At 37.0% G+C, this 13,998-nt stretch overlaps 1 protein-coding gene across 2 annotated transcripts in view; it reads left to right on the top strand.

Moving 5' to 3' along the window:
* Positions 1–13,234, top strand: part of gpm6bb (glycoprotein M6Bb) — a 43,043-nt gene extending 29,809 nt beyond the window's left edge. Inside the window, exons 3-7 of one of the 2 annotated variants that reach the window (XM_089002912.1) lie at positions 1,639–1,795; positions 3,998–4,166; positions 5,681–5,754; positions 5,998–6,063; positions 10,977–13,234. In XM_089002912.1, coding sequence (XP_088859038.1) covers positions 1,639–1,795; positions 3,998–4,166; positions 5,681–5,754; positions 5,998–6,063; positions 10,977–11,126 — 616 coding nt within the window. In that variant the 3' untranslated portion in view covers positions 11,127–13,234. Of the gene's footprint in view, positions 1–1,638; positions 1,796–3,997; positions 4,167–5,680; positions 5,755–5,997; positions 6,064–7,404; positions 7,558–10,976 lie in introns of those variants that run through there. The other variant, XM_089002913.1, reaches the window with a different exon arrangement.
* The last annotated feature ends 764 nt before the right edge of the window (positions 13,235–13,998 follow it).

The following is a 13,998-nucleotide window of genomic DNA, read 5'->3' as shown; positions in this document are numbered from 1 at the left end:
AATAACTTTTAGTGTCATTTTTATCATTTTATATTTTGCATTATCAATTTTTATTACTGTTTAATTGTACCTGTAATGTATACAAAACTGTCTACTGTACATTTCATTGAGCCATTTTATAACTTTTAGTGTCATTTTTATCATTTTATATTTTGGATTATCGATTTTTATTGCTGTTTAACTGTAGCTGTAATGTACACAAAACTGTGTGCTGTACAGTTCATTTATAAATTTTATACTTACCTATTAGTGTCATTTTTATCATTTTATTTTTCGTATTATCGATTTTTATTACTGTCTAACTGTACCTGTGATTGGATTTGCCTTTATTAGTCTTACGGTGGAGAAATTTACATTTCACAGCAGCAAAGTTATCGTAATGTATACAAAACTGTTTACTGTACAGTTTATTTCTAAATTTTATACTTACCTTTTAGTGTGGTTTTTATCATTTTATATTTCATATTATTGATTTATATTTTATATTTAGATGTTCTATAGTGGGTTAAAGAAAACACATGCGTAAAGAATACAGCTGTTGAAAAATCATTCTGACTGCTAACGGCAAGAAAAAGTCGTCCGACACGCGCTCAGACTCAGGCGGACGCCGAAGGAAAAAAGCAGTGTACAGTTCTACAGGAGATGTTTCCGAGTACTGCACTGTATAACTACTGTGTTGAGTGTAGTCACGCAGTAGATTGCTGTGCGAGTGTGTGACATGCTGGCCGGCTTGCGCGTTGCGGTGCCAGGCGTAGAATTAAAAAAATAAATACAGAAAAAAGGGTCTGGCGGTCGTGGTCGTAAGTACGGGTGGTCGTAAATCGTGCCGGTCGTAACTCGGATTATACCTAGACAAAACATATGCAAATATGTTTTATTATGGAATCTTATGAAGGTTTTTGGGTTTCATGTTTTTATTTTGAACCAGAGAAAGGGTATAATCTTTGTTGATGTTCACCATAAAGGTCTTTATAGGGTTGAGTCAAGTTCTCTCACGCCACATCGGTGTGGAGCTCAGCTGTGACGTCAATGAGGTTAAGAGATATGGAATGTATCCATTGCAATCCAACAGCAAAATAAAACAAAACAAGTCCAAAAGTCATATTTTGTTATCTTCCTGCGATATGCTCCAATATCAGGCCTTGGGGAGGATTTTTTCGATTGTCCAGTTTTCATGAAATCATTACTTCATGGTGGACCAAGAGAGTCAGTTTTCCGAACCATTTCCACACATTTGCTATTTAGATGACCATTTAAGATTGACGGATCTTGCTCAACTCCTGATTGGTGAATTACTCGATTTAGAACTGTGTTGATACTTGAATCTACAGTGTGTGATGTCATGTTCCTCAGCCGGGATCACACAAGGTCCAAATGTATGAAAAGCAAACTCCTTCAATGACTTCATTCTGGTTATTTTTAGCCCGTTGTGTTTTCCAAATGCTGGACCAGAGCTGTCCTAATTTGGACCTTGTTACAAAAGCTTCCATTAATCTCTGTAATAAAAGAGGAATGACCAGTGCTGAGCATGCTTGGTGATTTTTCGAGGCCTCTGTTGGTTTGCAAAGTTCATCCATCTCCTCCAGGATCAAGTTTCCCTCTACATTTGGACCAAGAATTGTTGTCGTCTCGTTTCAGAATACAGCTGATGCAGTACGTCATTTACGGCATTGCTTCTTTCTTCTTCCTGTACGGTATCATTCTGCTGGCCGAGGGTTTCTACACTACCAGCGCAGTCAAGGAACTGCACAGCGAGTTCAAGACCACCATCTGCGGGCGCTGCATCAGCGGAATGGTATTTTTATAAACAGCCTGTCGGCTTGTCGTAGCTCATTGTTGGAAGTTATTGAGTGTGCGGAGGAAAGATGAACTGGGAAAGTCAAGCACACCGCATAGTTCCAAAACATATGAAGATCTTAATCGGGTGTTTTTAAGAATAGAAGGGAACAAAATGAAGCTAATTCCCACATAACAGGTACAACATGTTTAAATTAGACAGAGCAAACATGGTTTGATAGCCTATGAACCTGCAGATACACTAAAGCAGAGGTCCCCAACTCCCGGGCCGGGACCGGTCCGTGGGTCATTTGGTGCAGGGCTGCGCGGAAAGAATAAATCATTTACATAATTTCCATTTTATTTATTATCTGAGTCCGAACTATGTTTTATTTTGAAACATGAAAAATGACCAGATTACATCCGTCGATTAAACAATTAAACCGTAAAACTATGCAGTAGACTGGACATAAGCAAGACACTTCACTTCGGGTGTCATTGTCTACCATTATCCCTAGATGGGACCGTCTCGTTGCAGAGAAAAAAGCTCAGGGGTCCGAGGGGACAAATTCAGTTGTCGTGAGTTGTATTTTTCTTGCGCTTAGTACTTGTTTTTGTGCTGTATCTTATTTTGAAGGCACATTTAAACATTACCATGGTGACCATAGAGCGTCACCATGGGCAGAGACGATGTTACATATGTTGTTGTTGGCGCGATGTTACCAGGACTCTGCTAATAAAGTTGTATAAAAATACACAATGGATTCACGTTTATTGTTAAATTTAAAAGAAAGAAAAAAACAGTTTCCATGCCTGTCATATCATTTTATGTTGTTGTATTTATCAAATATTGTCTGACATTAAACCGGTCCGTGGCGCAAAAAAGGTTGGGGACCACTGCACTGAAGCACATATCTGGACGGTATGATGACCCATCCGTTAATGTACGTGTTTTTACATTGGTGTTTTGGTATTAATATACACAATGATGATATTGTACAAAAAAGAACACACATTTTTTTTCTCCTGCAATTAAATTATTTTTAAATAAATATTCATGTGGTAGGAATGTTAAAATGTGATTAATTTTTTTTATGCATGGATTTACACTAAAATTAGAAAGTGCATACACAGAAAAAAAAGTATATTATTGATATTATTATTATTGCTTAAAGGACAACCGACGTCTCTTTTTTGTTTCTTAATTAACATCAGAAAAACGCTTTATAGCATCTAAAATACCCAATAAAAAATACACGCAGTATATTTTTATTCAAATGCAAAACACCAATAAAAAAAAAGTCCCGCCCCCAGTTCGTGACGTCACGCCAAGACGTCTTGCATTGCTGCAGAATCAAAACAATGGCTATAGATTCGGAGAATATGCTTTCTTGTTACACAACCAGTTATGAATATGATTCAAATAGTTCTGAAGAGGAAAGCATATATGTTTGCAATCGATTAAAGTATTTATTCCGTGCCATTATGAGGCAACAATGAGGGGAGATGTCTCAACGAAAAAGAGGCACAAAATGTCGACCTCCTGTGGCCACCTCCGTTACCACAGGCTGATAAATTCCTTATATGGAGCTTGTACGCCCTCTTCTGGCGGCTTTTGGGTGCAACACGAGGTCCCCAGACCAAACAAGTACAGCAAAATACATTGATGTGATGGAAGGACCTACAATGCGTCTTTTTTTTTTTTTTTGGTCAGGGGCGTTCCTTTAGTGACGTCACGTACGGACTCGTCACCAACTCAAAAACAAGACTTCCTGAATATTCAGCGCGAGTCTTTAAACGTAAAATATAGCTATATGCGGTGGAATCTTATTAAAATACGCTCAGTAGAAGTCATTTGAAGGCATTTTACAAATTATGGACACAACTTGTCCGGAGACATCGGTTGTCCTTTAAGGCTTATAACAATAATCATCATAACAATGGCTAACCTTTCTAGGATACCAAACATTTAATATTCAATGACAATTACGTATTGGAAAAAAGTATGTGATTCTTACCTTTCAGAAAAAAACACCAAAAAAATCAGATTACAAATGATATCAGTTTCTATTTTAGAGTAATGGTTGATTAATTTTACAACGTTGTTGACACTCGATAACACAACTCAAATGAACATAAAACACATAATAAATTGCTATAATTTCTGATGTTTTCTGTGTGTGTCCTCAGTTTGTCTGATGTTGACTGTGTGTGTCCCCAGTTTGTGTTCCTCACCTACATTCTTGGCGTGGCCTGGCTCGGCGTGTTTGGCTTCTCCGCCGTGCCCGTCTTCCTCTTCTACAACATGTGGTCCACTTGCGCCACCATGAAGTCATCCATTTCCAACCTCACCGACATCGATTCCATCTGCGTGGACGTGCGTCAATATGGTAAATCAGGGCGGCCATTTTGAAAACTACCGCAGCAGAGTTGTGAGCGTTTATTGTGTGAGCCAAACAATCATGACGCACACACAGAGACAGTAAATCACATTTTTTAAGGTGGCTGGTTAGTTAGCAAGCTAACATATACAATGATGTTTAGAAAAATCAGACAAGATTATATGCAAAAAAAAAAACTTGGTTGTTTATCTATTTAACTCATTCACTGCTAGACGTGACGCACTCAAGTGCCAGGTTTTTTGTTATTGGAACTCGAATTTTAAAAGCCACAGAATATTGAGTTTTAGGGCTATATAAACATTCAATGCACCATAAGAAACCGTAGACTCTCTTCTTTCAGCAGACAAAAAAAAGAGTATTTCCTAAATTATATGGATCTGGAGTTATATGAGCTTGAAATGAGGGCAGCTGTCCTAAATGCAATGCAATGCATACATATTGGTTTATATGGCACTTTAACAGCAGCTGAAGCTGGAACAAAGCGTTAACATGGAAAAAAAGGAAATGTTGCCCCTTGTGGAAGGGATAAACATTGCCAGAGGTCTGACCAGCACTTTATCGGCACCCATGCAAGAAAAAAAAACAAAACCCGAACTAATTCGGGAATGGCGCTATTCGTCATATTTTCAATTCCTAAATAAATTTGTGAATGAATGGCAGTGAATGAGTTAAATTGAACACGCAGAATGGGTTGATGAAGTGGACTGAAATGAAAGGAATTTATGTAACATTCATAAAATGTGCCGGTATACACTCTGGATGGATCAGTAGATAATGACATTGATGAATTCGGACACTGATGCAGGGGTTCAAATCTCAGTCAGGATGGATGAATGCCCAGTTGGGTCCCTTACTCAAATCCTCAACCCAGTGAACTGCATATACAGTGAGACCTCAACTTACTAACTTAATTGGTTCCCAGACAGAGTGTGTAAGGCGAAAAGTGTGTATCTCAAAAAAAATCCCATAGGAAACCATTAAAATGGGAATAATCAGTTCCCGGGTTTTCATAAAATATAGTTTTTAACAAAATAAGCCTTAAAACTACACACAACATACCTTATTCTATGTATAATAAATGTGCTATTGTATTGTACTGAAAGAAATACACTGCATTGTTGGTTTTTTTTCGGTCCCATCATAGTAAAATTATCAGCAAAAAGCTCCAAGTAGGCGATCGACGTGTGCATTCAATGAGAGGGGGTGTGCAAAGTAGCGCCGGCTGGAGCGCTGTTCGGTCGTGTGCTTCCGCCGAAGATCACTCCGCCAGCCGTGGTGGGTGTGTATTATGAAAATAGTGCTTATTATAAGGTTTAATTTTCATAAATTAGAGGTTCTTAAGACGAAAAGTTTGTAAGATAAGGTGTTTGTAAGTTGAGGTCTCACTGTACAATGAAAAAAAAAACACAGCACCCAATTAATGTTGTTTAGTTTATAAGATGTATTGAAATGTGAGTGTTAATTTCAAAGTTTCAAAATAACCTGTAACTTCACGATTGCAGGAATCATCCCATGGAGCGCAACACCGGGGAAGGCCTGTGGATCTACACTAGGTGACATCTGTAACACCAGTGAGGTGAGCCATTGCATCCTCCCCGCTAATCTGTCCAGGATAGCTTGGCCGAAATCAGCTGGGGTAGACCGCAGGTCATCTGTGGCTGTAAACAATATTTAGGAAAATACACGACATATACAGTACCTGATCAATATTAAATATTTACAATGCTACTGGGGTATTTATCTGGGTTTTATTCATTTCAGAACATTCTTATTGTGGTTAACGTTTTGATCGAAACAATGTTTTGTGCTTTTTTTACAGTTCTACCTGTCATATCACTTGTACATCGTTGCCTGTGCTGGAGCCGGAGCCACTGTGATAGCTCTGGTAAGGAAAGAATTGACACAAAATGTGTTACATGTAAACATTACAGTTCCTCCTCATTCCATTTTAGCCTTGCCTTTGCAAATATGCTAGCAATGCACACTCATGAGAATTTCTGTGGGAAATTGTAGAAATGCACAATTACATTTAAAACTTGGCAATGGAACCACTCAAATTTCAAGAAATTATGATTTAAAAAAACAGGAATCGAGAACCTGAACCAAGACAAGTATAAGTGATGTTTAGCCAGAAAAGAAAATATTAATAATGGCTATTAAAACAAAACCCCAAAAAATGGTTTGTAGCGTGAAGCGTTATTCATGTCTGGAGCAGTTTTTGAAAAACTAAATGGAATTGATTAGCTTTATTCTTGCACGAAGAAAATATTTATTTATTTATTTATTTATTTATCGATTGATTTAATTAATCCCTTACCCATTTATTTATGTCTATTTATTTTATGTGTCTATTCATTTTTAATATTTATTTATCTCATATTTATTTATTTATGTATTTATTCATTTGCAGTATTTATTTATTTATTTATCTTTTATCTATCTCCTATTTATTTTTTCTTTGTCGATTTATTCATTTGCAGTATTTATTTACATAGTTATCAATTTATTTTTAGTTGTCTATTTTTATTTATTTATTTATCAATTTATTTATTTTTGTATTTGTCTATTTATTCATTTTTAATATTTATTTATCTATCTCTTATTTATTTATTTGTATATTTATTTATTTTTATCTATCTCCTATTTATTCATTTGCAGTATTTATTTACATATGTATCTATTTATTTTTTATTTGTCTATTTTTATGTATTCATTTTTAATATTTTTATTTATTTATCTATCTCATATTTATTTATTTGTATATGTATTCATTTTCAGTATTTATTTACATATGTATCTATTTTTTATGTATTTATGTGTATTTTTATGTATTCATTTTTAATATTTATTTATTTTTCTATCTCATATTTCTTTATTTGTCTATTTATTCATTTGCCGTATTTATTTACATATTTATCTATTAATTTTCAATTCGTATTTATTTATTTATTTAACGTCGTTGCTTTTGAGGTTCCAATGCCATGACAATACTTTGTGTGTGATCCTACTCAATTCCCATGAGGTCTGACTTAAATGAATAAATTGAAATGTGTGAAAAGGTGTGCATCACATCCAAAACTTGTCAAAAGCCTGTGTGTGACTCATTCCATATTTGTATTAAGAGATGACTTTTTAATTATTTTTTAATGTATTATTTTATTTGAATGAAGCGCTCCAAGTACGCCGGCATGTTCTCTCACCACCTTTTCTTGTTCTCTTCCACCAGCTGATCTACATGATGGCTACCACTTATAACTTTGCCGTTTTGAAGTTTAAGAGTCGAGAAGACTGCTGCACTAAGTTTTAACTTCATTTTGTTGTTGTTATTGTTGTTGGTTTTTAACAACAGCGTAGCGTTCGCCGCCTACACTCTCCCCCCCCCCAAAAAAAAACAAAAACAACTAAAAACAATAGACAGGAAAACTATCATAGAACAAAGTGTGAATTGCTGATTGTGCTTTTTTTTCCTTCTTTTTTTATTTCTCGCGAGGATGCCTAATGACACTTGTTATTAAGAATGGAGTGTTTAGATCACAAGCCCACTCACTTCTGGATAACGTCACCTGATTTTTCTCGCATCACCTAAAAAACCACAGCAGTGTTATTTATATTATTCCATTCCCATGCTCAAAGAGAGGACAGTATTTAGTCAACAGTATTCACACGACATTATTATCTCCGCTCAAACGCAACACAATATCTAAGTGCAAATCATTGCACTGGTTTACATATTGAACGTGATTCATTTGAAGGCCTTAAGGTTGTCACGTGAGCACTTGCATCTTGTTTAGTTTAAAATCTAGCACACAACGCAAGAGCTCATCTCTCGTACAAGTCGCGTTTTCGTGTCATATTAGAGTCAGACTGAAAATGAAAGAATTGGTAAAACTAAGGGGAAGAAAGAGATGGATTTATGAGGAAAAAGGAAGATTGTTGAGAACAATGGATTTTTTTCCCCCCAAAGTCATAGTTGGTAAGACATTGATAAAAGTATGATATTATTTTTTAGGGAAAAAAAAGTAATATTCCAAGAAAAAATACAAATGATTTGGAACTTTAAAAGAGTTGTTTGTCAAAAACCAATGACATATTATACAACTTGGATAAAATGACTTTTTTTGTTGTATAAATCCATTCTGTATTTTGCAAACATTAGGCCTACAAATGACGTTTTCCAGCCAAAATTTAATAAGTGTCACATGACTATTTTTTCCCTCATAATATTTCAACTTTACTCTCATAAATTAATTCATTTTGATAAAATTACTTCTTTTTTATCAAGTTGCGACTTTATTCTTGTAATTATACATATTATTATTGTCTTTCTTATGTTTGTTCTCACAAACACAATTTTATTCTTAAAAAAATATCACATTTTGCCTCAAAATAAAAAAATAGGTTCCCTCCGATTTGCCCTTTTTTTCTTTAAAAAAAAAAGAAAACACACTTTAAAAAACAAATCTTGTATTTCTCTTCACTTTACAACTTAATTCTTGTTGTATTTTGTTACTTTCAGCACGGCCCTAAAACGCCTTCACCTTACTGTTATTACTTTGAGTAAATCGAGTTAGTCTTTTTTCTACAAAAGCGCAAATGCTGGTTTCGACACCACAAGACATTTGTGTCCTTCATTTCCTCTCCAAGTGCCATTAAAAAGCCATTTTCTTAAAAAAAAATCTTAACACTCGGCTGCATGCTTAAACGTCTGTTTACGTTACGCTTATTTCCCATATTTAATTACATTCCACATATTTTTTTTTTCATTGACGACTGTAGCCTTTACATTCTATATAAAATAAACCTTTTTTTTGTTTAAAGAAATCTTACCGTGTTTCATTCTTTTCAGCCTGTGGTGAAAATGTGTCAAAGCGACACCAATTTTGACGCGTGCACGCACTCTTTGCACTAACCGACTCTGGCTTTCCTTTTCTACTCACCCGCATGCAATTGCAAACACATTCCTGTAGTAGTATTTTCATTTTGTTATTATTGAAAAAATCGGCCCCTTTCGATGTCAGACCACTTCTGAGCTTCACTTTTAATCTATAACTTGGAGTGTCAATAAATGAATAGTGAAAAGTATCTTGAGTTAGATTGATTGGTAGAGAGTGGTGACATTTCCGAGCAAAAACATGTCATGGGTGCTTGTACCAACATATAAGCGTTTTCTGACAAAAGGATTGAATATATGGAAAAGTCAGCTTTCATTTGAGGTAGCACAAGTCAAAAAAGTGAGATGATTTAAAACCTTTATGTCAAACAAACAAATACATGAATGAATGAACGAACGAATGAATGAATGAATGTAGTCGAGTGTGGTTAGTACGCCACCTCCACAGTACAGAGGTTGTGAGTTCAAGACCCAATCCGGCCTCCCAGTATAGTTTGCATGTTCTCCTCGGGCTCGCCTGGGTTTTCTCCAGGTCTTCCGGTTTTCTCCCACATTCCAAAAAACGTGCATGGTAGATGTGATTGAAGATTCCAAATTGTCCCTAGGTGTGAGTGTGAGAGCCAATGGTTGTTTGTCTTTGTGTGCCCTGTGATTGGCTGGCAACCAATTCAGGGAGTCTCCCGCCTTGTGCCCGAAGACAGCTGGGATTGGCTCCAGCACCCCGCGCAAACCTAATGAGGTACGGAATAATATACACAAAGAGACAGGCAGACAGACAAATACACAGAAAGACAGACAAATACACAGAAAGACAGACGGACAAACAGACATACAGACAGACAAATACACAGACAGACACACAAATAGACAGACAAATAAACAGACAGACGGACATACAGACAAATAGACAGACAGACGGACATACAGACAAATAGACAGACAGACAGACACAGACAAATAGACAGACACAGACAAATACACAGACAGACAGACGAATACACAGATAGATAAATACATGAATGAATAAATAAAACAAAAGCTACAAAAATATTGCAAAATAAATAAGAATGTAGCCAATTTGATTTAAAGAGGTCAATTTGGTTGGTCTTTCGTTAACAAACGTGGCAACTACTAAACCTGAACATCATGTGGCATCAAACTTTGATGATTTCAGGGATGCCCCCCCCCAAAAAAAAATCAAGCAATTAGCGTCCAACACCAGTTTTACAAATGACACCGAGCCTAGATTCACAGAAAGGATCCACGACCAAAGTGCAACCATGAATTGAGCAATTTTGTCAATTCTTCAACTCGCACTTTCATGAACTACACTCAGGCAGTCACCATGGTTGCGAGGGAGCCATTTACCGCCACTTATGGCTTTACTCACTACAAATAAAACATGAATATCACTTGATCTTTTTTATACAGTAAAGTCTCGTTATATCGATATCGGATATATCGATAGTCCCGGTTATATCGATACTATTTCTATGCACGCACGGAGAAAATTACATGCAAACAGGGTCGGATGTATCGATAGTCCCGGTTATATCGATATTTTTTCGGACTCCCTTGAATATCGATATAACGAGACTTTACTGTATTTACGTATGTCTTGCCACACACCAAAATGCTCTGAAGTGTTTTGACGTCACTGCGAAAAGGGTCTTTAGCACGCGCACATACACACACGTGCATATGTCCAGTGTGTGTGCGTATGTGTTTTTTTGTTTTGATTTCAATGCAACTATAATGGCTGTCACTTATTTTGGGAGATTTTGCTATTTGTGATATAAGTAGATGTCCATCAGGCTGTAGTTTGGGATTCCTTTTCACTAACTTTTGCTTTGCCTCTTTCTCTTTGACCTGCTCACCTGCCATCCGACTTCACCCTTCTCTTGCAGATCCACTTCCTCATGATTCTCTCCGCTAACTGGGCCTACCTTAAGGACGCCAGTCAAATGCATGCCTACCAAGACATCAAAATGAAAGAGGAGCAGGAGCTGCAGGACATCACGTCACGCTCCAAGGAATGCCTTCATTCCTACACATAAGGGAATCACACACACACACACGCATGCACATATTGATGCAAAGGGCAAGACAGGCCTATCGTTTTGGGCCGTCTGCACCAGGCTGAGCTACAATAACCACCTGCGCCCTATTAATAGACTAACACACTGCAGCTTCTGCACTAACTCGACATGCAGTATTTTGCTTCTTTTACATGCCCATTTGGTTATCTTGCTTTGTCTCTGGCTGTCTTTTTTTAACCACTTTTTGCAAAGTTTGATGCTTAAAGGACAACCGACGTCTCCGGACAAGTTGTGTCCATAATTTGTAAAATGGCTTCAAATGACTTGTACTGAGCGTATTTTACAAAGATTCCACCACATATAGCTTCATTTTACGTTTTAAGACTCGCACCGAATATTCCGGAAGTCTTGTTTTTGGTGACGAGTCCCTATGTGACGTCACTGAAGGAACGCCCCTGACTGGAAAAAAAGGACACATTGTAGCAGTCCTTCCATCACGTCAATATATTTTGCTGTGCTTGTTTGGTCTGAAAACGTCATGTTGCACAAAAAAGAGCCAGAAGAGGGCGACCAAGCTCCATATTTATCAGCCTGTGGAAACGGGCTATATTAATTCATCACGGGGAGCTTCGTCGCCATTTTCTGCCTCTTTTCTGGGACGCTACATTGCAGTCCAGATGGCTCAAAATGACACGGAAGGACTTTTTTCAATTGCAAACATGTATGTATGCATGCTTTCCTCTTCAGAACTATTTGAATCATATTCATAACTGGATGTGAAACAAGAAAGCATATTCTCCGAATCTGAAGCCATTGTTTTGATTCTCCAGCAATGCAAGACGTCTTGGCGTGACGTCACGAACTGGGGGCGGGACTTTCTGAAAATGCCCAATTCGCAGCTCAATTTTTTGCAGATTTTGGACACTTTAAGTCATTTTTATTGGTGTTTTGCATTTCAATAAAAATATCAGCCTGCGTGTTTTGGGTATTTTAGATGCTATAAAACGTTTTTCTGATGTCAGTTAGGAAACAAAAAAGTGACGTCGGTTGTCCTTTAAGGGGTTATTATTGGGGTTACACACACAGTAAGTGTAAAATTGAATTGTGACAAGCATTTGCAATGCAAAACCACCACCACCACGACCACCCCGGTTCATTGAGTCTGCTAAATCCAACATGAAATGTACAAAAAACAAATATTACTGTGAATTCATTTGAACAGGTTAGAAAAATTAGACGTGGTGTAAAAATGTGCATGGAGGAAGTTCAATGTGCTCTTGTGTGCAAAGGTATTAACTTCTTGGCCTGCATTAACTCTACCTCAGTGAGTCTGCTGAAGCTGGACGAACGTGGAAAATGTCAAATGTGGACTGTGTAACGATAGTTTGCTATGGTCATTATTCTCCATAAGGTATACATGCAAAATTGAATTCGGAGTGGGACTCACAATGTCCTCCAGGCTATTTACGGGTGCATTGTAATATAATTGAATTCCTCTCAGTTTAGTTTTAACTCATTCACTGCCATTCACGAATGTATTCGGGAATTGAATATAAGACGTAGAGCGGCATTCCCGAATTAGTTTGTTTTTTTCATGCTTGGTTGACGATAAAGCGTTGGCCAGACATCAGGCCATGTTTTTCCCCTTCCACAAGGGCGCAGATTTTCCCCTTTTTTCCATGTAAGGACTTTGTTCCAGCTTCAGCTGTTGTTAAAGCGCCATATAAACAAATATCCTCCGTGTAAGGAATTAATCAGCCCGTTTCCACAATTCCTTACTTAATTCCTTACACGGAGCTTTGTCGCCCTCTTCAGCCTCTTTTTGGTGCAACATGAAGTTTTCAGACCAAACAAGTACAGCAAAATGCATTGACGTGATGGAAGGACTGCTACAATGTGTCCTTTTTTCGGTCAGGGCTGTTCCTTCAGTGACGTAACGTGACGACTCGTCACAAACTCAAAAACAAGACTTCCAGAATATTCAGCACGAGCCTTAAAACGTAAATACCAATTTTTAATTATTTTTTTCTCATGTTGCTGTGACTCCCCCAACGCGTTCACAGTTTGAAAAGCATGCACGTGATCCAACACAACAGTTGTAAACCCCCCTGCCTTTTTTTTCCAAATCATAATCCTTCTCGCATTTGAAGAACACTGTCCAATACTGTATATGTAAATGTAACTTTCCTATATGTTTATGGTAAGGACATCGTTTTAAATCAGCTTGCCATCGTTTCCTGAAGACTCTTGGGCTGCCCTAATGCTTGCCAAATAGTGAGTCCAACTCTTTGCGAGCCGCATATGTCAGCAATGAATAGTAAAATGTATGTGTTACACTTTAAAATCAGATAAATCATTTGCGTCTTGTAACTGACGGTTGTCTGGTTGAGCGGAGGAACACATATAAGGTTGTTTAAACTTGCCAAATAGGGAGTAGATCACGCGTATTAAATATTCACAACACTTATAGAGAATAATAAAAGAATAATGATATTTTTTATTATATTTATATTTTGGATGGAATTTTTCCACACAGTTCTTGTATTGATCCACATTAGAGACTATAGCTGCCATGTAATTTTGTAGACAGTGAGTACGGTTTAATCGCCTAAAGCACAACCGACATCATTTTTTTGTTTCCTAACTGACATCAGAAAAACGATTTATAGCATCCACAGCACCCAAAACACGCATTATATTTTTAGTCAAATGCAAAACACCAATAAAATTGACTTAGTGTCCAAAATCTGCAACAAATTGAGCTGCGAATTGGGCATTTTCAGAAAGTCTGCATTGCTGGAGAATGAAAACAATGGCTTCAGATTCAGAGAATATGCTTTCTTGTTACACATCCAGTTATGAATATGATTCAAATAGTTCTGAAGAGGAA

This window comes from Hippocampus bargibanti, linkage group LG08 (assembly GCF_051943395.1).
Source record: "Hippocampus bargibanti isolate YZ-2025 linkage group LG08, ASM5194339v1, whole genome shotgun sequence".
NCBI classification, from domain to species: Eukaryota; Metazoa; Chordata; class Actinopteri; order Syngnathiformes; family Syngnathidae; genus Hippocampus; species Hippocampus bargibanti.
The sequence above is the reverse complement of the archived record's forward strand: the minus strand, read 5'-3'. Positions and strand labels throughout refer to the sequence as shown.